This window comes from Hemitrygon akajei, chromosome 2, assembly GCF_048418815.1.
Source record: "Hemitrygon akajei chromosome 2, sHemAka1.3, whole genome shotgun sequence".
In the NCBI taxonomy this organism is placed as follows: domain Eukaryota; kingdom Metazoa; phylum Chordata; class Chondrichthyes; order Myliobatiformes; family Dasyatidae; genus Hemitrygon; species Hemitrygon akajei.
The window spans coordinates 148,779,634-148,804,661 of NC_133125.1; the positions used below are offsets into that span (position 1 = coordinate 148,779,634).

Below are 25,028 nucleotides of genomic sequence, written 5' to 3' on the forward strand. Positions count from 1 at the left end.
GAATCCATTTTACTACTTCAATATTAATACCTGACGATTGAACCTTCCTAACTAACCTTCCATGCAGAACCTTGTCAAAGGCCTTACTGAAGGCCATATGGACAACATCTACTGCTTTACCCTCGTCAACTTTCCTCATAACCTCTTCAAAAAATTCAATAAGGTTTGTCAAACATGACCTTCCACGCACAAATCCCTGCTGGCTATTCCTAATCAGACCCTGTCTATCCAGATAATTATATATACCATCTCTAAAAATACTTTCCATTAATTTACCCACCACTGACATCAAACTGACCGGCCTATAATTGCTAGGTTTACTCTCACAACCCTTTTTAAACAATGGAACCACATGAGCAAATTTGTAAGGAGATAGCAGATATTTGTACTAAGCACAAGGTTGTGATTGTGGAAAATTTTAATTTTTCACACATAGAATGGGAAGCCAATTCTGTAAAAGTTCTGGATGGTTTGGAATTTGTAAAATGTGTGCAGGATAGTTTTTTTGCAGCAATACATAGAGGTACCAACTAGAGAATGGGCAGTGGTGGATCTCCTGTTAGGAAATGAGATAGGTCAGGTGACGGACGTATGCTATTTCTATTTCTATGCTATTGCTATTTCTACACCAACTTCCCTCAAGGTCCTAGGGAATATCCTGTCAGGATCAGGAGATTTATCCATTTTTATATTCCTTAAAAGTGCCAGTACTTCCTCCTCTTTAATTGTCATAGATTCCATAACTTCACTACTTGTTTCCCTTACCTTACACCATTCAATATCCTTCTCCAATTTTATCCCTCACTATCCGTTTGCTATTAATATAACTGCAGAAACCCTTCAGATTTATTTTCACTTTACTTGCCAAAGCAACCTCATATCTTCTTTTAGCTTTTCTAATTTCCTTCTTAAGATTCTTTTTACATTCTTTATATTGCTCGAGCACCTCATTTACTCCATGCTGCCTCTATTTATTGTAGATCTCTTTCTTTCTCTGAACCAAGTTTCCAATATCCCTTGAAAACCATGGCGCTCTCAAACTTTTAACCTTTCCTTTCAACCTAACAGGAACTTAAAGATTCTGTACCCTCAAAATCTCACCTTTAAATTACCTCCATTTCTCTATTACATCCTTCCCATAAAACAATTTATCCCAATTCACTCCTTCTAAATCCTTTCGCATCTCCTCAAAGTTAGCTTTTCTCCAATCAAAGATCTCAACCCTGGGTCCAGTCCTATGCTTCTCCATAATTATATTGAAACTAATGATATTGTGATCACTGGACCCGAAGTGCTCCCCAACACATACTTCCATCACCTGACCTATCTCATTCCCTAACAGGAGATCCAACACTGCCCCTTCTCTAGTCAGTTCCTCTATGTATTGCTGCAAAAAACTATCCTGCACACATTTTACAAACTCCAAACCATCCAGCCCTTTTACAGAATTGGCTTCCCAGTCTATGTGTGGAAAATTAAAATCTTCCACAATCACAACCTTGTGCTTACTACAAATATCTGCTATCTCCTTACAAATTTGCTCCTCCAATTCTCGCTCCCCATTAGGTGGTCGATAATACACCCCTATAAGTGTTACTACACCTTGCCCTTTCCTCAATTTCACCCACCTAGATGAGCCCTCCAATCTATTCTGCCAAAGCACCATTGTAATATTTTCTCGGACAAGCAATGCAACACTTCCTCCTCTTGCCCCTCCAATTCCATCACACCTGAAGCAACGAAATCCAGGAATATTTAGTTGCCAATCATACCCCTCTTGCAACCATGTTTCACTAATAGCTACAACATCATATTTCCAGATATCAATCCATGCTCTAAGCTCATCCACCTTTCTTACAATGCTCCTAGCATCAAAACAGATGCATTCAAGAAACTCTCCAACTCTTCCTCTCTGTTCATCTCTAACGATGCGATCAACTTTATTATTGTTTTCTTCCTTCTCCCCTACATCTTCGGTCTGAGCGCTCCCCTTCTCTATCACCTGCCTATCCTCCCTCACACACTGTCTACTAGCTTTCTCTATTTGTGAACTAACCTCCTCTCCCCTAGTCTCTTCAAACTTATTCCCACCCCCCCAACCATTCTAGTTTAAAGTCTCCCCAGTAGCCTTAGGATATCTCCCCGCCAGGATATTGGTCACCCTAGGATTCAAGTGTAACCCGTTCTTTTTGTACAGGTCACACCTACCCCAAAAGAGGTGCCAATGATCTAGAAACTTGAATCCCTGCCCCCTGCTCCAATCCCTCAGCCATGCATTTATCCTCCACCTCATTCCATTCCTACTCTCACTGTCGTGTGGCACAGGCAGTAATCCCGAGATTACTACCTTTGTGGTCCTTCTTCTCAACTGCATTCCTAACTCCCTATATTCTCCTTTCAGGACCTCTTCCCTTTTCCTACCTATGTCATTGGTACCTATATGTACAACGCCCTCTGGCTCCTCACCGTCCCACTTCAGGATATCTTGGACACGATCAGAAACATCCCGAACCCTGGAAACTGATCACTTGGATAAGTGCTAGGAGGGAGATCAGTGGGCAGGGATAAATGTTCATTGCCCCCATAATCTCAATTTACTGTGGATATCCAGTCTAAATACACCTCCAAACTGCACCAGAAACGCCTCAAAACTCTGTTTCTTTCTGGACATCAGACTCAACCGATTCCCCTCCACTATCAATCTCCTCCATCTAATGTTCTTCCTAGTACTTATCCATGTAAGCAGAACAAGTGCTACACCTGCCACAACAAGTCCTCCCTCACTGCCATTCAGGGCCCCAAACAGTTCTTCCAGGTAAGTCAACTCTTCACCTGTGAGCCTGTTGAGATCATATAGTGTGTTCAGTGTTCCTGGGTGGCCTCCTCTATATCAGGGAGACCCAACGAAGATTGAGAACACCTTTACTCCATTCACCAGAAGAAGCGGGACTTCTCAGTGAAGATCCATTTTCATTTCAGTTCCCATTCCAATATGTCAATCCATCACTTCCTTTACTGTCATAATGAGCCCACACTCAGGTTGGAGGAACAACACATTATACACAATTTGGGTAGCCTCCAACCTGATGGCGTGAACATCTATTTCTTGAACTTCCAGTGATGCACTACTGCCTTTCCTTAATGATTCCCCATCCCCGTTTCCCTCTCTTACCTTATCTCCGTGCTTGCCCATCACCTCCCTCTGGTGTTCCTCCCCTTTTCTTTCCCTCCTATCAGACTCCTCCTTCTCCAGACTTGCTTCTCTTTCACCAATCAACTTCCCAGCTCTTAACTTCATCACTTCCCCTCCAAGTTTCACCTATCACCTTGTGTATATCCCTCCCCCTACTCCACCTTCTACTCCTCATCAATTTTTCTCCAGTACTGCTGAAGGGTCTTGGCCCAAAATGTCAACTGCACTTTTTTTTATATTCCATAGACGCTGACTGCCTGCTGAGTTCCTCCAGCATCTTGTGTATGTTCTTTGGATTTCCAGAATTTGCAGATGTTCTTTTGTCAATGATGTAGGTGAGGTAGTAATTGGGGACAAAGAAATGACAGACAAATTTCTGCATCTGTCTTCACTGTGGAAGACACTAGCAGTATGCTGATGGTCCAGGGTGCAGAAGTGAGTGCCATTGCTGTTACAAAGGAAAAAAGTGCCAGGTAAACTCCGAAGTCTTAAGGTGGATAAGTCACCCGGACCAGATGGACGACATACCAGAGATGTGCAAGAGGTTGATGAAGAGTTAACAGATGCATTGGTCATGATCTTTCAAGAATCACTTGATTTTGGTATGGCCCTGGAGGGCAGGAAGATTGTGAATGTCATTCCACTCTTTAAGAACAGAGGAAGGCAAAAGAAAGATAACTATAGGCCAATTAGTCTAACCTCAGGGGTTGGGAAAGCGTTGGAGTCTATTACCAAGGATGAGGTTTCAGGGAACTTGGAGAGTGATGATAAAATAAGTCAAAGTCAGCATCAGTTCTGTGAATGGAAACCTTGGCTGACAAATCTGTTAGACTCTTTGAGCAGGTTACAAGGAAGTTGGTCAAATAAGAGGCAGTGGATGTCACTTGAATACGTACATGACACTGGAAGAACTCAGCAGGTCAGGCAGCATCCATGAGAAAAGTGTAGCCAACGTTTCGGGCCGAGACCCTTCATCAGGAATGGTGGTGGGGGGGGGGGGAAGAGATGGCCGAAGCCCTGTAATAGAGATAGGGGAGGGGGAAGGGCTAGAGGCGCCAGGTGGAGAACCAATCAGAGGAAGGATAAAGGGGGGGAGGGGATAAGCATGAAAGAACTGTAGAGATAAAGGAGCAGAAAGTTGAAAGGGGAGAGAGGCAGACAGAGACCTAGGATAGGGGGAGGGAATTACTGGAAATTGGAGAATTCAATGTTCATGCCACCAGGCTGGAGGTGCTCGACGAAGCGGTCCCCCAATCTGCGTCGGGTCTCGCCGACGTAGAGGAGGCCGCACCGGGAGCTCCGGTTGGCGGAGCTTGTTCTAACTCTCAATAACTTCTCCTTTGGTTCTTCCCACTTTCTCCAGATCAAGGGTGTAGCCATGGGCACTCGCATGGGCCCCAGCTATGCCTGCCTCTTTGTGGGTTATGTGGAACAGTCTATGCTCCAAATCTATACTGGCACCACTCCCCAACTTTTCCCAAATTAGCATCTCTATGAATGTTATCTATTACTGGCAGTGACAATGCAGTGACTATACTTTACATAAGATATACTTGTTTTCATGTGCTGTTTCACATTTATAACTTGTATTTCACCATTTACGCATACATTTATATCAACTTTGCAGCAGGTGCTTTTTTCACCAGCAATGTTAATGTGATTTTTTTTTCTGTTTCAGCTACTGTGGTGGTGGGGTAGTCTTGCACAATAGAGTAGAGAGAAGAGTAGAGTTTATTTAGATCTGGAGTAGCTGAATTAGCTTCAGAATGGATAGCCATAAGCACAAATAATCTATTAAGAAGCAGTGTATCATACACCGGAAAATATCAAAAGAAGATGATGTTGTTGTTGTTTGAATTTCCAGCATCTGCAGATTTCCTCGTGTTTGCTCTTTAAATTCACTACTGCGAAGCTTCTGCCAGTGATGCCTACACTGAAGAAGTTTAAATCTTCTCTTCGACGGGAGTTCAGTGAAACCCTCTCTCGCTGCTCCCCATCTATAATTATTTCGGCCCTTCAACTTTTCGATCATATTTTGACCCAGACCCACTTTTACAGCCATATATCCTTCCTTGGAATGTGTCTCCGCCGCCAACTGACTCCAGTTGGCTTCAGGATCCGTTTTCAAGCTTGTCAGTTTGGACCTTCTGAGGATCCCAGGTACTCACATTTAATTGACACTGCCTCCAGTTGTTTCTCCCGTCGAGCTCTGAGGGCGACACTCTCCACCATGAGAAGGTACCTGGCGTCCCTTTCATAATCACTTCCACGCCTCCGGGACACCTTTTTCTCCATATACAATTGACCAGTCCGTTATTTCATCCTTCGTTGGATCCATGCGTGCAATTGCCGGTTCTTTGAGTTTATTACATCCTGCAAGGATCGCAAGATCTTCCATCTGCAGACCCCAGAGCATGGTCCTCGTATCGCGTCCCCGGCCTTGGCCGTCAATCTCGGCTGCCCCAGCGACCCAGGGCATTTTGAAAATCCGGACTCTAGCACCATCGACGCGGGTTCCAACGGCCATGGATTCGCCCCGGCTGTCGATCTCGTTTGCCCCAGTGACCCAGGGGATTTTGAAAGTCCGGACTCCAGCACCATCGACGCGGGTTCCAATGGCCATGGACAGCTTCAAAGCGATTGCGCAACCACCGATTGCGACTCCAGCCTTGAACTCCAGGCCGGGTCTTCATATGCTGCGATTGTGACTCCCGTCTCCCCTTCCCCCACCACCACTATGCAATCCCCTCTCCCTCAGATCCCATTGTCAGCTCCTGGGACCTCAGAAGCTCCATCTTCCTCTCAGCCCAACCCTTCCCTCTCCACTGACACTACCAGCCTCCCTACCCCCTCTGATCCCATCTCTCATCCGTGCCGGGTCTTTACCATTCCCTCTGACCTTCACCTCTCTGAGGCAGAGCGCTCTGTCTTCATTAAGGGCCTCTCCTTTGTCCCCCTTCGCCCACACCTCAGTGAGTTCTGCGTACGCCATGACTCTGAACTCATCTTCCGCGGGCTCCGTCTCCGAGCTTACTTCTTTGACAAGGACTCTACTACACCCACCGATGACCCCTTCTCCCGTCTTCAACCCTCCTCCTCTTCATGGACACCCCACTCTGGTCTTCTACCTGCTCTGGATCTCTTTATTGCTGATTGCCGACGGGACATCAACCGTCTTGACTTCACCACACCCTGTTCCAATTCCAACCTCACTCCTTTCGAACGCTCTGCTCTCCACTCCCTCCACACCAATCCCAACTTCACTATAAAACCTGCTGATAAGGGGGGAGCTGTTGTTGTCTGGCGTACTGACCTCTACCTGGCCGAGGCACAGTGACAACTCTCTGATACCTCCTCTTATTTACCCCTTGATCATGATCCCACTAAGGAGCACCAGGCCATTGTCTCCTATACCATCACCAACCTTATTAGCTCTGGGGATCTCCCATCCACTGCTACAAACCTCATAGTTCCCACACCCCGCACTTCCTGTTTCTACCTCCTACCCAAGATCCACAAACCTGCCTGTCCAGGTGGACCTATTGTCTCAGCTTGCTCCTGCCCCACTGAACTCATTTCTGCATAACTTGACACTGTCTTATCCCCCTTTGTTCAATCTCTTCCCACCTATGATCATGACACTTCTCATGCTTCGAATTTTTTCAATGATTTTAAGTTCCCTGGCCCCCTCCATCTTATTTTCACCATGGAAGTCCAGTCCCTATATACCTCCATCCCCCACCGAGATGGTCTTGAAGCTCTTCGTTTTTTTTTTTTTGGATTCCAGACCTAACCAAATCCCCTCTACCACCACTCTCCTCCGTCTAGCGGAATTAGTTCTTACTCTCAATAATTTCCCCTTTGGCTCCTCCCACTTCCTCCTAACCAACGGTGTAGCCATGGGCACCCGTATGGGTCCCAGTTATGCCTGCCTTTTTGTTGGCTTTGTGGAACAGTCCATGTTCCAAGGCTATACCGGTATCCATCCCCCTCTTTTCCTTTGTTACATCGACGACTGCATTGACGCTGCCTCTTGCACGTGTGCTGAGCTCGTCAACTTCATTAACTTTGCCTCCAACTTTCACCCTGCCCTCAAATTTACCTGGTCCATTTCCGACACCTCCCTCCCCTTTCTTGATCTTTCTGTCTCCATCTCTGGAGACGGCCTATCTACTGATATCTACTATAAGCCTACAGACTCTCATAGCTACCTGGACTATTCCTCTTCCCACCCTGTCTCTTGCAAAAAGGCAATCCCCTTCGCACAATTCCTCCGTCTCTGCCGCATCTGCTCTCAGGGTGAGGCTTTTCATTCCAGGACGAAGGAGATGTCTTCCTTTTTTAAACAAAGGGGCTTCCCTTCGTCCACCATCAACTCTGCTCTCAAACGCATCTCTCCCATTTCCCTCACATCTGCCCTCACCCCATCCACCCACCACCCCACTCGGGATAGGGTTCCTCTTGTCCTTACCTACCACCCCACCAGCCTCCAGGTCCAACATATAATTCTCCGTAACTTCCGCCACCTCCAACGGGATCCCACTACCAAACACATTTTCCCTCCCCCCCCCCCCTTTCTGCTTTTCACAGGGATCGCTCCCTACTTGACTCCCTTGTCCACTCCTCACCCCCATCCCTTCCCACCGATCTTCCTCCTGGCACTTAACCTTGTAAACGGAACAAGTGCTACACCTGCCCTTACACTTCCTCCCTCACCACCATTCAGGGCCCCAGACAGTCCTTCCAGGTGAGGAGACGCTTCACCTGTGAGTCGGCTGGTGTGGTATACTGCGTCTGGTGCTCCCGGTGTGGCCTTTTATATATTGGTGAGACCAAACACAGACTAGGAGACCATTTCGTGGAACACCTATGCTCGGTCCGCCAGAAAAAGCAGGATCTCCCAGTGGCCACACTGTCCCATTCCATGTCCCATTCCCATTCTGATATGTCTATCCATGGCCTCCTCTATTGTCAAAACGAATCCAAACTCAGGTTGGAGGAACAACACCTTATATACCGGCTGGGTAGCCTCCAGCCTGATGGCATGAACATTGACTTCTCTAACTTCCGTTAATGCCCCTCCTCTCCTTCTTACCCCATCGCTGACATATTTAGTTGTTTGCCTGTTCTCCATCTCCCTCTGGTGCTTCCCCCCCCCCTCCGTTCGTTCTCCTGAGACCTCCCGTCCCATGACACTTTCCCTTCTCCAGCTCTGTATCACTTTCGCCAATCACCTTTCTAGCTCTTAGCTTCATCCCACCCCTTCCGGTCTTCTATCATTTCGCATTTCCCCCGCCCCCCACTACTTTGAAATCTCTTACAATCTTTCCTTTCGGTTAGACCTGACAAAGGGTCTCGGCCTGAAACGTCGACAGCGCTTCTCCCTATAGATGCTGCCTAGCCTGCTGTGTTCTACCAGCATTTTGTGTTTGTTGTTGTTTGAATTTCCAGCATCTGCAGATTTCCTCGTGTTTGCAAAAGAAGATGATGACCATTTAGTCCTCAAGACTATGAATCCTGGAACAGATTGCTTGAAGCAGCCAAAGTGAGACACTATGCCCCAATTTTAGACTTTGCTAAAGAACGTCAAGGAAAAGAAGTCCACAGAATCTACTATCACCGAAAATGCCAAAGCTTTTTCACCATGAAGAGAGACTTAGAGACTCTGAAAAGGAAAGCCAAGGAAAGCATTACTGATTAAGCTGGTGAGAATACCTGTACATCAAAAAGGTCAAGAAGGAGATCTTCATCAGAAGAAAGAGTGTATGATTAAATCTGCATTTTTTATAATAAGGTGAAATTTCTGAAGGGCTCCAAGTCACGTGAAAAGCTTACACAAGCTGTACAACTCAGAGCTGACCAAACACTATGAGAATGTGCAACCCAAAAGGAAGATGAAAAGATTCTAGCAGTAACAAGCAGAGGCATAGTGGCTGCAGAGGCCCACTAACATGTTTCATGCTAGAATCAAGAAAAAGGAACCTGAGTTCAAAGAGAATGATGGTGATGAACTGTATAAATGGATTGAAAGGGAAGCCTGTAAAGTCCTTTTCAAGTATATCAGAACTGATAGCATACCCAACAAGATGATTGTACAAGTCACTTCTTTGGTCATGAAACTTGAATCTTTCATGCTATCTGGTGGAGTTAGACTCCTGCAAGTTTCTACAAGGAAGCACATTTGTAGGAAACTGGAATATGAGCTGGGCAATTGAGTAGATATATTTCCAGATGACAAAGGAAAAATGTTATTGTTTCCTGAAAGTGTATCTTTAAGGGACGTTCTCTTAGGAAATCAAACTCTACAGAGGGAACTCAAAGTTTGGAGGGCAAGCGCAACCAGTTTCGACAAGATCATAGATCAGACTTCATCACATATCAGATCAATAATTAGACAGGAGATGACTGTGACTCTCTGGCAATTCCATCCATCTGATGTGAAAGATAGTGCTCATAACTCCATACTGGATCAAATAGAGCAACTTCTTGTTGGACTGCTCACTAGAATTCCAGACACCAAGACTCAAACACAGAGGGTCACTGAACTGGTTCAGTCATGTAGTCAGGGCATAATATATGCTGTGACATGTGGTCAGCATAAACCACCAGATCACCTTCTACTTCCTTATGCAGTATAAACACTGATGGGTAACACTGAGTTCATCCAAACACTGAACAAGCTTGGACATGGGGTGTCTTACTCCCAACTTGAAGAGAACAACACTGCTCTGTGTCTCCAAAAGCTAGCAACAGCCTCCAACCGGAGAGTTGTACTTTCTGCCTCCATCAAGCCTCCTGTCTTCTCCAATCTTGCATGCAACAATATCCATAGACTTGAGGAAACTCTCACTGGAAAGGGTGCAATCACATAGAGTCAATGGCATGGTGGTACAGGCCAATGTGTATGGACCACATCTGCCAAGAGCTGAGCTTTCACACATTGAGAAACTGAAGCAGAGATCAGTCACCATTGAGGACCAAGTATACATAGCAGGTGCACGTATGGGCCCACATCCTCTCCCAACCAGGGAACGCTGTGTCCAGGACAGCAAGGAAGCTGCTTTTCTTGCCTGCAAGAAGAACCTGGTGCGGACACTTGCAAAGCAAAGAGATCCAGAGAATCAGACAATCCCAAGCTGGACTGGTTGTAATATCAGCACCAGCGACCAAGGACCAATCTCACAAGATATTGTTGGGTATCTACCAGCCATCAATTCACCAGCCACAAAGATGACTACAGTATTTGAAATCCTGAACCAATCAGAACTAATCAGGAAGGAACTTCATCTGGAAACAATTGTGGTAATCATGGATCAAGCACTCTATGCACAAGCCACTGAAATTGCCTGGAAGCACAGAGTGCTTCTCCAACATTCTTCTCAGAATGGGGACATTCCATACCATATGTAATGCTTTAGCCATCCTGAGAAAGCAATTTTGAGATGCTGGTCTAAAGGCCGTATGCACAGAAGCTGCCATTGATGGCAAACACTACAATTGTTCTGTCAGGGTCCGCAAGTACATCTATGAAGCACTGATTAGACTCACATGGGCAGAGTTCACACTGTGGATTGAGGACAACATTCCAGAGAGGAGTGCAATGATCAAATCATTCACAGACCATGTGAGCGACATGGCCAGTGACTTGAAGCAACAGAATTTGAACAAACTGCTGCAAAGTACACTCTTAGCTGAGCTGATAGCCCTGTAGACAGACATTCTGGAACACTTTCGTCACAACAATGGAGAGCTATCCACATTCTGGATATCATACATTGACATGGTAGAGAACGTAGTACGTGGGCTTCTGTGTACATCTTGTGAAGGGGACTGGGACCTGCACCTCCATGCTATAAGAACAATGATCCCATGGTGCTCTGCCTATGATATGAATTATTCCAGGTACCTGTCCCCTTACTTTGCTCAGATGATGAACCACCCAGAGAAGAATCATTCTGTGTATGAGGCCTTCAAGACAGGCCAATTCTCAGTGCAGCTGTCAAGTACCAACCCCTTTGAGCAGATTCCTGTGGACAAGGCTATTGAAGCCACAGTGAACAAAGACACATAGACTCCTGGAGGCACATCATGATTCATTCTTAATGCTGGAGCTATCAAGCTACCACTGGTGCAATGCTATCATAGATTTTTTAACTCTAGAGATGTATACCTTGCCAAAAATCACAATGACCATTATTCCTTCAGATGGTACTGACCAACCCTACTGGCTCACGGACTACATCCAGAACTAGAAAACACAGCCTCAAATTGACGGGCAATGCTTTGAACAGAGTTAAGGTGGATGTATTTTTTTTTTAGCCAGAGGCTAGTGAATCTGTAGGATGCTCTGTCTCCACTGTAGTGGAGGCTAAGTCCATGGGTATATTTAAGCTGGAAGTTGATTATTTCCTGATCAGTCAGGGCATCAAAGGATATGGTGAGAAGGCAGGTGTATGAGGTTGAGTGCAATCTGGGATCAGTCACAATGGAATAGTGGAGCAAATACAATGAGCTGAATGACCTTATTCTGCTCCTATATCTTATGGTCTTCTGGCTTTGTCTCAACCCATGTCTCATATGCCTTATTGAATTAATTGAGCATACGACAAAGCATTGATGAAAGTAATGTAGCGGAAGTGGTGTATATAGAATGTACTCATCCATTTGCTAAGGCTTCAAAAAAGTCATTCAGAAATTCAGGAGGCCTTGGATCTTGCAAAACTTGTCTGCGTGTATTCAGAAATGGCTTGCCACACCCCTGCTCTTTGTGATTGTTGTAAATGACCTGGATGAAAATGAAAGGTTTCATTTGTAGATTTGCATATGACACAGCGGTTGGTGGAGTTGTGGATAGTACAAAAGATTGATGTAATGCATGTTACACTGGAACATTAATAGGATTCAGAGCTGGGTTCAGAAGTGCAGATGTAGTTCATCCCAAAATTGTGCTAAGTGATTCATTTTGGAAATTCGAATTTGAAGGCAAACACAATCGCAACATATTTACCAGTATGGAGAATTGAAGGAATCTTGTGGTCCATGCCTAATGATCTCTCAAACTTCCCACAAAATTTGATAGAGTAAAAAGGTGTATAAGTGCATTGGGTTCATCAGTGAGGGTAATAGGTTCAAGAGCCATGAAGTAATTTTGCAGTTCTATATAACCCTGATTATTAGACCACACTTCGAGTTTTCTGTTCTTTTCTAGTCATCTCCTTATAGGAAGGATGGGTAAGCTTTAGGGAGATTCACGAGGACTCAGCCAGAATTAGAGCACTTGTCTTATAGGGATAGTTTGAGTGTGCTAGGATTTTTCTCTTGGAACAAAGCTGGATGAGAGGCAACTTGTTAGAGGTATACAAGAGGATGAGAGAGGTACAGATCAAATGAATATGCAGAGATTTTTTTTCCCCAGGGTGAAAATGGCTATAAGGGGGGCTCATTTTAAGGCAACTGGAGGAATGTTTTGGATGGATGTCAGTGAATTATTTGAAAAAAATAAAATGTGTGTGAGTGGTGAGTGCATGGAACATGGTGGTAGAGGCAAACACATTAGATATAATTAAGTATTTCTTACATAGCTACATGGATGATAGAAAATGGAGAGCTATGCGGAAAGGTTAAGTTAGATTAATCTTGGAGTAGGTTAAAAGGTCGGCACAACATTGTGCGTCAAAGTATTGGTACTATGGTGTAGGGTTCTTTGTTTTATGTCCTATATCCAGTACATGATTGGAAATGCATTAATCCTTCCTGCCTCTGTCCATTGGCAGTGGGAAGGGAAGATTTAAAATGATATGTGCTGCATGTGCCCTGATTAGTTGAGTGATTGTGGGGTTAATGGAGCAGACCACAGACTTGCATGTGGAATAACAACTGTGAAAGAGTGAATGGGGAATGGAAGCAGAAAAGAAAAAGTTCAGTGGTAGAATCCTGTTAAATATGACAGGAAGTGTTGAAAGAGAAGGTTGGAGGGGTTGGAGGTGAGTTCCAGGGCAAGCCTATGGTTGCTATGCCAGAGAGCAGATGCTGTTACGATGGAACAGCATGACATAGATATAATGTCATCAGCTATTCTTTCAGCTACCATCAAGTGAAGCCACAGTTCATGAAGGACAACTGCCTTTGCTATTAATATGGAGTTTCCACCCATTTTCTGTCACTGAGTGGGTTTCCTCCAAATGAGCCAGTTCCATCCCACATAGTAAAGGTACGCCAGATCACCTTCTTCTCACTCATAAGGAAATAGGAAATGGGTGTGTCCAGGTTACAAGTAATAAAACAATGACAAAAGAATGCCTTCAGCCCTGAACTCACCTTTTCGGGTCAGGTATGCTTTTCCAACTGCATAATAGTCCTTGCATAGTTGCACACAGTCCTTTTCTAACAAGCTCTTGAAATATTGGTTCATTTTCACATTCTTATCCCATTTCTTTTTGAAGGGCTGAAATACTGGATCCTGTACAATCCACTCCAGTTTGTCTTTATCAAAGCTAAGTATGTATCTTCCATCATAAGCCAACTTCAGTATCCCTATATTGGGACTGTTTTCATTCAGCTGACAACCAAACTGCCCTTGTAAGTAGTGATAACCTGAAAGAAAATTAATTATTGATTAACTATTACATCTGGACAATATATGAGCACCTAAGCCAAAATACAAACATCCCCCTTCCAGCCCCATGGAGAATGCTCAACACCACAGAGATAATCCTTTCATGATAAGACTGGGAACAGATTTAACTACCTGAAATAAGCATTGTTACATAGAGTCACGGGAGATAGTGAAAAATAAGCTGCAAGGTCAGTCAGAAATACATGCTGCAATCCTATATCAATGCCAAAGCAATCTCCTTTAATAACTGAAATATCATTTATCACTGTTCCCTCTATAATATACAAAGATAATGCAAGATGGATTGTTAATTCACTTTGAGCTTAACCCAGGTGAAAAATGTGCCAAATATCTTATACAAGACACACAATTTAACAGTGTTACAGTAAATTAAATTGACAGTAAATTAAATTGACCTCACATGCAGCATTTACAAAATGGAGCAGACAACTTAGAAATCTTTCTTCTGGATGGCATCTTGTTAAGGAAAGCAGAGCTCTCACATTTCATTAAGCAGAGGGAGTCAATGCAATCACAGCTTCATCAGGTCATAAAGCACTTAAAAAGGCATTCCTGCAAAAATGATCCAAGAAAGCAAAGATGTTCATCTAAGCTAGTCTCATGCTTCTTCAAGTTGGTGCTGGCTGAGAGCAATGATATCAACCCACCTATTTCACTCTCATATGCCTACCAACTCTGTACATCAACTGTGTTCATTTAACCTGGCAAAATGGACATCAGAATCAGAAAGCAGAATTGACCTCTGGTTACTGGAATATGAGGCAGCATCATCATTAATAACTTTTACTCCACATCTGTGGTTTCTATACAGACTAATTCATACATGGGAATGTGTTTTGCTCCCCAAAGCATAAATTACTTGACGTTCATACACATGAAATTAGCATAGTTAAAACAAAGTAATTGGGAAATGAATTTAACTTTATACTGGTGCCCAAACTAAACAAAAAGAGAATTTCTTAATGATAGCAGTCTTTCTTTTTACAATTTTTTTTCAGAAGAAAAAAAACAAGATTTACAGAGTGCAACACATAGATACATCTCAACATAAATTGTGTACATTCATATATTGTAATAAAATTGATCAAAATGTTATAGCATATCACATAAAGGTATACCACTTTGTAATCAAAAATTTAAAGATGTCATACATCATAAAAGAAATTTATTATATATATAAAAAAGTCAACCCCTTACCAACTACCAAAGAAAAAAGCTGATGGATGATAATGGATAATTAGGAAAAAAAACATATTCGCTTAAGAGAAGATAAAAATATACATAAAAGTCTGTGCACTGTTAAACTTTATAATTTGGAAAAGTAATTTAGGAAAGATCCCCAGATATCATAAAAAGATTGTTTCGAATTTAAGACTGAGCAGCGGATCTTTTCTAAATTTAAATAAGACATAATATCACGTAGCCATTGAAGATGTGTAGGAGGGCTAGACTCCTTCCATTTAAGCAAGATTGCTCTCCTTGCTAATAGAGAGGTAAAAACTAAAACCTGTAGGTTAGTATTTAAAGTTATACCTTCATTTGCAATAATACCAAACAAGGCAGTAAGGGGATTTGGGTCAAAATGGATCCTAAAAAGTTGTGAGAAGGTATGGAATATTTCTCGCCAAAACTTTTCAATTTTAGGGCAAAACCAAAACATATGAATTGAAGAGGCATCAGCAGAGTTGCATTTATTACAAAGTGGAGAAACATTCGGATAAAAACTGGACAGCTTCTGTTTAGAAATGTAAGCTCTATGAAATTCTAGAAGAGAATGATGAGTACAGAAAGATGACTTATTAACCCATTTAAGAATTTTATTCCATCTTTCATCAGGAATCTGACAACTTAGGTTATCCTCCCAAGGTTTTTTTAGTTTATCTAAAAAGTCTTGTCTAGAATCAATCAACAAGTTATAGATACCGGTAATAGAACCATTAACAACAGGTTTTAAATTTAAAACATCATCCAGTAAATTTTTATCAGGACCTATAGGAAAAGTAGTTAATTGGAAACGTAGGAAATCTCTAATTTGAAGCTATCTGGAAACGTGTTTTTGGGGGTGCAAATTTAGTTGACAATTGGTCAAATGAAGCAAGAGATCCTCAGATAAACAGGTCCCAAAAACACTTAATACCTAGTTCATCTCAATCCTTAAAGACTTTGTCAGTCATGGAAGGGATAAAAAAATAATTAAGGAGAATGGGAGATGATAATGAAAAATTCGGTACACCAAAACATTTTCTAAATTGAGACCAAATTCTTAAAGTTTACTTAACAATTATGTTATCTGTTGTTTTATTTGCTGAAAAAGAAGAGTATGATCCAAGAAGAGAGACAATAGAGGAACTTTTAGGAATAGAGGAATAGAGGACTCAAAATTTCATTATACGCTGATGATATTTTACCTTTTATCTCTAACACTGAAACTTCTTTACCTTTGGTGCTTTCTTTAATTTCCCAGTTTAGTTTTTTTTTCAGGATATAAGCTGAACTTACATAAAAGTGAGCTATGTTACGTACCCGTGTCACGTGACTGGGGTTGAAGTTATACTGGACTTGAGGTAATGGTCTTGTGATGGTGGAGTGACGTCATTTTCCCGCCAGTAGAGGTCATGTGACAGGTTTTTTTTACAGGTTATAAAAGGAAGACCCCACCCTGTGAGGTGGGGCAGTTCGTGGCTGGATTTGCCAAGTTGACTTCATGCCACTGCGTGATTTAATGTGATGACGCAGTTTAGTTGAAAGATGAAGTTTTATCTAATGCCTAAAGTTTAAAAGGTCATTCCCAGCAGTTTCTTTACAATACTGCTAGTTAAGAATCAGTGGAGAGTGAAAATCGGAGTTAGAGAGTTAAAGATCGAGGAGAATCGAATTTCGACGGTGAAACGGGTTCGACCTTATTTGATCCTTATTCAAAAGGAATTCGTTGACTGTTCTCGTGTTAATCTCTGCGGGATAGCAGAAGATTGAGGACAGTGTGATAAAGGAAGGTCAGTGCCTTTAAGCCGTTACATTTCATAAAATTCTTAGTGGGAAGAGTTCGACTTTGGAAACTGAAGAAAAACTACGTGGAAGAGAATTTAAATCACCTTAAAAAGTCTCTCCTTTTAAATGGACTGAGCATTTTGAACTTTTGGCAATACCACTTTAAAGAACTGTTTTTGCAACATTGCTTTAAGAACTGTCTGAGCTGCATCGTTTTAAGAACTGTTTAAGCTGCCTCCCAGCAGCTGATTTCCAGTTACGTTAGTGTTTGTTTACTTTTGGGGGGTTTGTTTTCAGTGTTTAATAAAAGTGTTGTTTGTTATATAAACCCTTGCCTAATTCACATATATTTATTGTTGCCTGAATACGTAACATAAATATGGGGGCTGCGTCTGGATTGGATCGTTTGAGTTTAAATGCTTGTTAACTTTTGAGTCGGTGTTTTGGAAATGGGATTACTCGATTCTTTTGTTTGATTGGCTTGTGAGTGGTATTCGGCAACGATGAATATTGATGAGTTTCTGGATTCGCCAGGCGCGGAGTTGTTAGCGAAGGCGAAAAAGACTGAGGTGTCTGAAATAGCTAGTAAATTGCAACTTAAATGTATTTTGCAGAATACTTCTAAGGCTGTAATACAGAGAAAAATCGTGTCTCGCTATGTGGATTTGGGTGTTTTTGATGATTCGGTTTTAGAGTCGTTTCCAATAAGTAATCTGGAGATGCAGTTGCAAATGGAACAAATGATGTTAGAGCATTGTAAATTAGAGGCTGAACAAAAACGGAGAGATTTTGAATATGCAATGGAGGAATTAAGGTCTGGGAAACAGTCTTCTGGTTCTAAAAAACCGTTTGTTGCTAGTCAAGAAATTACATTGGTCCCTCCATTTAGTGAAGCAGAAGTGGAAAGATATTTTCAACATTTTGAAACTATTGCTCGGATGTCAGAGTGGCCGAGAGATAAATGGTCAGTGTTGTTACAGAGTGTAATTAAATTCAAAGCACAACAAGTTTACACAGCTTTAACTGCTGCGCAAGCATTAGATTATGATATTGTGAAAATGCATATTCTCAAAGCATACGAATAAGTCCCAGAAGCTTATAGGGAAAGATTCAGGAGTTTGAAAAAGTCTGTGGAAAAGACTTACGTGGAATTTACCTATGATAAAGCTATGTGTTTTGAGAGATGGGTTTCTTCTAAAAATGTAATTGGGGACTATGATACATTGAGAGAGCTGGTTTTAATGGAGGAATTTAAAAGAAGCATTCCTGTTGAAGTAAGGACCTACTTAAATGAGAGGGATACTGATAAATTGCAAGACTGTGCTAGATTAGCTGATGATTATGTTTTAATCCATAAGAATAAATTTCCTCAGGGCAGAACTTTTAAGAGGAAAAATAACATGGAGACTCAAGGTAAATCAGAAATTAAATCAGAGGTTAATAAGAAAGGTAAGGAGGAAGGAAAACCTGTGAAGGAAAGACAGTTTGGTCTTATTTGTAACTATTGTAAGAAGCCTGGCCATGTAATAGCTAACTGTTTCAAACTGAAAAAGAAAGAGAAGGAAGCAGTTCCAGATGCTTGTGTGCAACATACTGAAGCACCTGTAAAATTACAGGGTTTGGTAAACACAAATGAGGCTTTGTTAGAGTCTGACCAAGTTAGAAAGGGATATGATCATTTTATAACTGAAGGGTTTGTATCCTTGAAAGAAGGATCTACTCTACTGCCAATAAAAATCCTTAGGGATACTGGAGCTTCTCAATCACTGATGTTAGACAGTGTGTTGAAGTTTAATGAAGAGAGTGATACAGGTGAGGTAAATTACATAAGAGGTGTTGGGAGTGATTTTATGCCTGTACATTTACATAAAGTAAATTTAAAGTCAGGGTTAGTTACAGGATTTGTTAAAGTAGGATTACAGCATAGTTTACCTGTGAAGGGTATTTCTTTATTGTTAGGTAATGACTTGGCAGGTGGACAAGTTTTTCCTGAAGTGCATTTGACAATGGAGTCAGAGGAACCAGAGATGAATTCTAACACAGATTCTTCCTGTGTTGTGACTAGAGCTATGGCTAAAAAGATTGATGTGCGGAATGAGGTTGTTACTCATGACTGTTCAACTCAGGATTCGAGTTTTGAAGATGTGTCAGAGACTTTCTTACCTTCGTTGTTTGAACAAGATTCTGGGAGTAAGTCTGACTATGAAGATTTATCTCTGTCTCGGAAGGAGATGATAGCAGAGCAGCATAGAGATCCTGAGATTATAAAATTGAGAGAACAAGCTTTACTAGATAGTGAAATTGAGAAGGTGTCAGTAGGATATTACTTGGAAAAAGGAGTGTTGATGAGGAAGTGGAGGTCGCCTACAATTCCTGCAAGTGAGGAATGGAATGTTGTTTACCAGGTAGTTGTTCCTAAAGTTTATCGAAATGAGATTTTGACTTTAGCTCATAGTGTGCCTTTAGGTGGATATCAAGGGGTAAGGAAAACTGTGGACAAGATTTTAAAACATTTTTACTGGCCTGGTCTAAGAAAAGATGTGGCGATGTTTTGTAAAACATGCCATACTTGTCAAATGGTGGGTAAACCAAATCAGGTTACACCAGTAGCTCCATTGCAACCTATTCCAGCATTTGGTGAACCGTTTTCTAAAGTTATTGTAGATTGTGTTGGTCCATTACCAAAGACAAAAACTGGTTATCAGTATTTGTTGACTATCATGTGTACTTCGTCTAGGTTGCCAGAGGCAGTACCACTTAGGAATATAAAAGCTAAAACTGTGACAAAGGCCCTTATAAAATTCTTTACTTATTTTGGATTACTGAAGGAGATACAAACTGATCAAGGCAGTAATTTTATGTCTGGATTGTTTCAACAGATAGTTTATAAATTGGGAGCTAAGCAAATCACTTCATCTGCATACCATCCAGAATCGCAAGGTGCCTTGGAGAGGTTTCATTCCACCCTCAAGAATATGATTAGGACATATTGTGTGGAGAATGAAAGTGACTGGGATGAGAGTATAAACTTACTTTTATTTGCAGTAAGGGAATCGGTACAGGAATCTTTAGGTTTTAGTCCATTTGAACTTGTGTTTGGGCATAGAGTTAGAGGACCTTTAGCTTTATTAAAAGAACAGTGGATTAGTAAGGAAGTACACACTAATTTGTTGGACTTTGTTTTGAAATTTAAGGAAGGACAAGTTACATAAAGCTTATAGCTTACCCAAGGAAAATTTAAAGTTGGCTCAGGGGAAAATGAAAACTTGGCATGATAAAGAAGCTAGGATGAGGATGTTAAGCCTGGAGATAAGGTGTTGGTTCTTTTCCCAGTGCAGACAAATCCTTTACAAGCTAGATTTCATGGCCCTTATGAAATTGTGTCTAGAATCAATGATGTGGATTACGTAATAAAAACTGCAGATCGTAGAAGGTCAACACAACTTTGCCATATAAATATGATAAAACCATATTTTGGGAAACAATCTGATACTGTGACTGTTGTGGTTAGTGAAAATGAGTTTGATTTAACTAGGAACATGATAGATGATTCATCTGACTTTCATTCTAAATCCAACATTGTTTCTGTTAGGTTACCTAATTCAACCATTCTGGAAAATATGGATGAGAAATTAGCACATTTACAGCTAGAGCAGAAACAACAGATGAAGGAATTAATTTTTGAATATAAGGATTTGTTTCCAGATGTTCCACGAAGGACTACTATAGCTTCACATGATGTAGATGTTGGAGATGCCAAACCTATTAAACAACATCAATATAGGATGAACATTGAAAAATGTGAACTTGCTGAGAAAGAAGTTGAATATATGTTAGGGAATAATATTATTAGACATTCTAACTGGGAGTTCGCCATGTGGTATGGTGCCAAAACCAGATGGTAGTATTAGGTTTTGTACGGACTATAGGAAGGTGAATGCTGTAACAAAAACAGATGCATATCCAATTCCTAGAGTAGATGATTGTGTAGATAAAGTTGGAAAAGCAAAGTTCCTTACAAAGATTGATTTATTGAAAGGGTATTGGTGTGTTCCATTAACGGACAGAGGTAGAGAGATTTCTGCATTTGTAACTCCATCTGGGTTATATGAGTATAATGTTCTTCCATTTGGGATGAAGAATGCCACAGGTACTTTCCAGAGGATGAGTAACTCTGTGATTCAGGGATTTAAAGATACTGATGTTTATATTGATGATTTAGTGACAGGAAATGATACTTGGGAAGCACACATTATTGTGGTGGAGAAATTGTTTGAAAGGCTTTCAAAAGCTAACTTAACTATTAATTTAGCTAAGAGTGAATTTGGACATGCCACTGTGACTTACCTTGGTTATGTTGTGGGTCAAGGTAAGGTAGCTCCTGTTCAGGCAAAAGTTCGGGCAATTTTAGAGGTTCCCACTCCAACGGGGAAAAAAACTCTCAGAAGATTCTTGGGAATGGTAGGATATTATCCAAAATTTTGTAAGAATTTTGCTAATGTTGCCCTTCCATTAACTAACCTTTTGCAGAAGAATGTGGAGTTTGTGTAGACAGTGCCTTGTCAAGAAGCATTTGAAAAGTTGAAAACAATGATATGTCAACAACCTGTGCTTAAAGCACCTGACTTTGAAAAACCTTTTTCATTAGCTATAGATACTAGTGATGAGGCTGCGGGAGCAGTATTAATGCAAAGAAATGAGGGTGATGAGGTTGATCATCCAGTAGCTTACTTTTCTAAGAAATTTAATAAGCATCAAAGAAACTATTCGACAATAGAGAAAGAATTGTTATCTCTTGTTTTAGCTTTAGAATATTTTGAGGTATATGTTGGTAAAACTCGTAAACCACTTATTGTTTACACTGATCATAATCCGTTAGTTTTTCTCAGTAAGATGAAAAACAAAAACAGAAGATTATTAAATTGGAGTTTGATGTTACAAGAGTACAATATTGTGATAACTCATGTTAAAGGTAAAGATAATGTGGTTGCTGATTGTCTATCTCGATGTTGAATGTACAATGTAATTTTTTTATGGAGTGGTGTTTTTTTTCAATTGTAACACTCCTACTGTATTGTGAGTTGTAAGATGTTATATGATGGTATTGTATATTATGTGTTATAATATTTATACATTTGTTTTTCTTGTAAATAATTGTTAAAATTTTTGTTCTTGTCAGACCAAAAATGTTTTTTTGGAGGGAGGTGTTACGTACCCGTGACACGGGACAGTGGTACCCTTGTCACGTGACTGGGGTTGAGGTTATACTGGACTTGAGGTAATGGTCTTGTGATGGTGGAGTGATGTCATTTTCCCGCCAGTAGAGGTCATGTGACAGGTTTTTTTTTACAGGGTATAAAAGGAAGACCCCACCCTGTGAGGTGGGGCAGTTCGTGGCTGGATTTGCCAAGTTGACTTCATGCCACTGCGTGATTTAATGTGATGACGCAGTTTAGTTGAAAGATGAAGTTTTATCTAATGCCTAAAGTTTAAAAGGTCATTGCCAGCAGTTTCTTTACAATACTGCTAGTTAAGAATCAGTGGAGAGTGAAGATCGGAGTTCGGGAGTTAAAGATCGAGGAGAATCGAATTTCGACGGTGAAACGGGTTCGACCTTATTTGATCCTTATTTGAAAGGAATTCGTTGACTGTTCTCATGTTAATCTCTGTGGGATAGCAGAAGATTGAGGACAGTGTGATAAAGGAAAGGTCAGTGCCTTTAAGCTGTTACGTTTCATAAAATTCTTCGTGGGAAGAGTTCGACGTTGAAAACTGAAGAAAAACTACATGGAAGAGAATTTAAATCGCCTTAAAAAGTCTCTCCTTTTAAATGGACTGATCATTTTGAACTTTTGACAATACCACTTTAAAGAACTGTTTTTGCAACATCGCTTTAAGAACTGTCTGAGCTGCATCGTTTTAAGAACTGTTTAAGCTGCCTCCCAGCAGCTGATTTCCAGTTACGTTAGTGTTTGTTTACTTTTGGGGGGTTTGTTTTCAGTGTTTAATAAAAGTGTTGTTTGTTATATAAACCCTTGCCTAACTCACATATATTTATTGTTGCCTGAATACGTAACAGCTATTTCCTTTAAATGACCTAATGTCATCAAATGCCAAATTTCTGTTCCATGTTGTTACAAGTCAATTTACATATCTAGGTGTAACAATTACTAAAAACTTCAAGAATTTATTTAAAGAAAACTTAAACCCCTTATTGAATTATGTGAAAAAGATGCTTTCTAAATGGTCTCCTCTTTCTTTATCCCTAATTGGCCGAATTAATCCAATTAAAATGAAGATTCTTCCTAAATTTTTATATCTTTTTCAGGCTTTACATATTTTTATTCCTAAGACCTACTTTGATTCTTTAGATTCAATTTTAACATCTTATATTTGGAATAATAAACAAGCTAGTTTAAGTAAAATCTACCTACAAAGAAATAAAGAGATGGGTGGATTAGCCCTACCCAATTTTAGGTTTTACTATTGGGCTGCCAATATAATGAATATTACTTTCTGGTCCTATTATATTTATCTTGAAGATTACTCATCATGGGTCTCCTCAGAAGTTAATCCCGTAAAAAATTCCTCTATTAATGATAGCAGTCAATGTTTTATGCAATGTGGAATGAGGCTATTCAACACACTGGATCCAAGCTATCTGATCGAGCAATTTCATTCCTCCAGTAATGTTTCCTTCAACCTACCGGCCTACACTAGAGGAAATCTAGCCATTAATTAACCCACTGACGTGAAGGAACATATGGAAAATCTGGAGGAATTCAGATGGTCAGGCAGCATCTATGAAAATGAATCAACAGTCAACATATCCAGCCAAGATCCTTCATCAAGACTGGAAAGGAAGGGGAAAGATGCTAGAATAAGGTTCGGGGAAGGGAAGGAGAGCAAGCTGGATGGTGAAGCCAAGTGGACTAGGGAGAGGGATGAAGTAAGAAGTTGGGAAGGTGATGGGTGGAAAAGGTAAAGGACTAGAGAAGACAGAATTTGATAGGAGAGGAGAGTGGACCATGAGAGAAAGGGAAGAAAGAAGTGAACCAGAGGGAGGTGATAGGCAGGCGTGGAGAACAGATAAGAGGCCATTGTGTGTAAATGAAGAGGAGGGAAGGGGAGGGGTAAAGAAATTACCAGACTTTAAAGAAATCATTGTTCATGACATCAGGTTTGCAGCTTTCCAACCGGAATATGTGGTGCTGCTCCTCCAACCTGAGGGTGGCATCATTGTCGCAGAAGAGGTGACCAAATGTTGCCATGATGCAATGGGAATAGAGACAGGAATTCAAATGGTTGGCCACCTCCCTCACGCCTCCACATTAATCTCCTCTCTGGCACTTACCCCTACAAAGGCAGAAGAGCTAAACATGCTTATTCACATCCTGCCTCACCTCCATTCAGGGTACCAAACAGTCCTTCCAGGTGAGACAGCACTTCACCTGTGAACCTTCTGGGGTTATCTACTATAGCAGGTGCTCCCAATGTGTCCTCATTTGCACCAGTGAGACTTCAAACAGATGGGGACTGCATTCTCAAGCACCTCTGCTCCATCTGCAAAATGCGTGATTGCCTGGTAGGTAGCTATTTTCATTTCTATACCCATTCCCATATGTCAATCCATGTCTTCCGTGATCTGCCATGATGAGGCTACTCTCAGGTTGTAGGAGTAACACCTCATTTTCCTTATCTATGCTTGCAGTTTAAGGTGCTGCTGATGTGTAATGTAATCGATGAAACGTGCATAATTCAGAACCACCAACATTAAGTTGGCATTCAATCTAAAAGGATGGTTTGACATGATAACCCAATTACATGAAGTTTTTTACTCCGTAGTCTGTACTGTGTTTGGAGGACAATAATGAGTTGTTACAGCTTTCCTTCAAATTTAAACTGCTCTGCTGTTTTATTTCTGAAAACTGGTGACCACGATGAGTGGGACTATTCCAGAGTTATTGAACACACATCAGCTAATCATTTCTTCGAAACCGCTGCAGATTTGGGAGTAAAGTGCTGCTGCTTGGTTTGTGCAAGCTGAAGCCCTATCTCTGCGTGTGTCACCAGATATTGCTACATAGTAGCATCACTCAGTAGTTCCATGGCTGTGAGAGTAGTGAGCTTACTTGAATACCAGCCTGAAAGCTCACCCTTTACAACCTTTGGGCTTATTGGATTCGAGCTTGCCAGATGCCTGGGGGATGC

At 41.3% G+C, this 25,028-nt stretch overlaps 1 protein-coding gene across 1 annotated transcript in view; it reads right to left on the reverse strand.

Moving 5' to 3' along the window:
• Positions 1–25,028, reverse strand: part of LOC140716761 (major histocompatibility complex class I-related gene protein-like) — a 72,648-nt gene that overhangs the window by 20,631 nt on the left and 26,989 nt on the right. Inside the window, exon 3 of the mRNA XM_073029599.1 lies at positions 13,511–13,786. Coding sequence (XP_072885700.1) covers positions 13,511–13,786 — 276 coding nt within the window. The remainder of the gene's footprint in view (positions 1–13,510; positions 13,787–25,028) is intronic.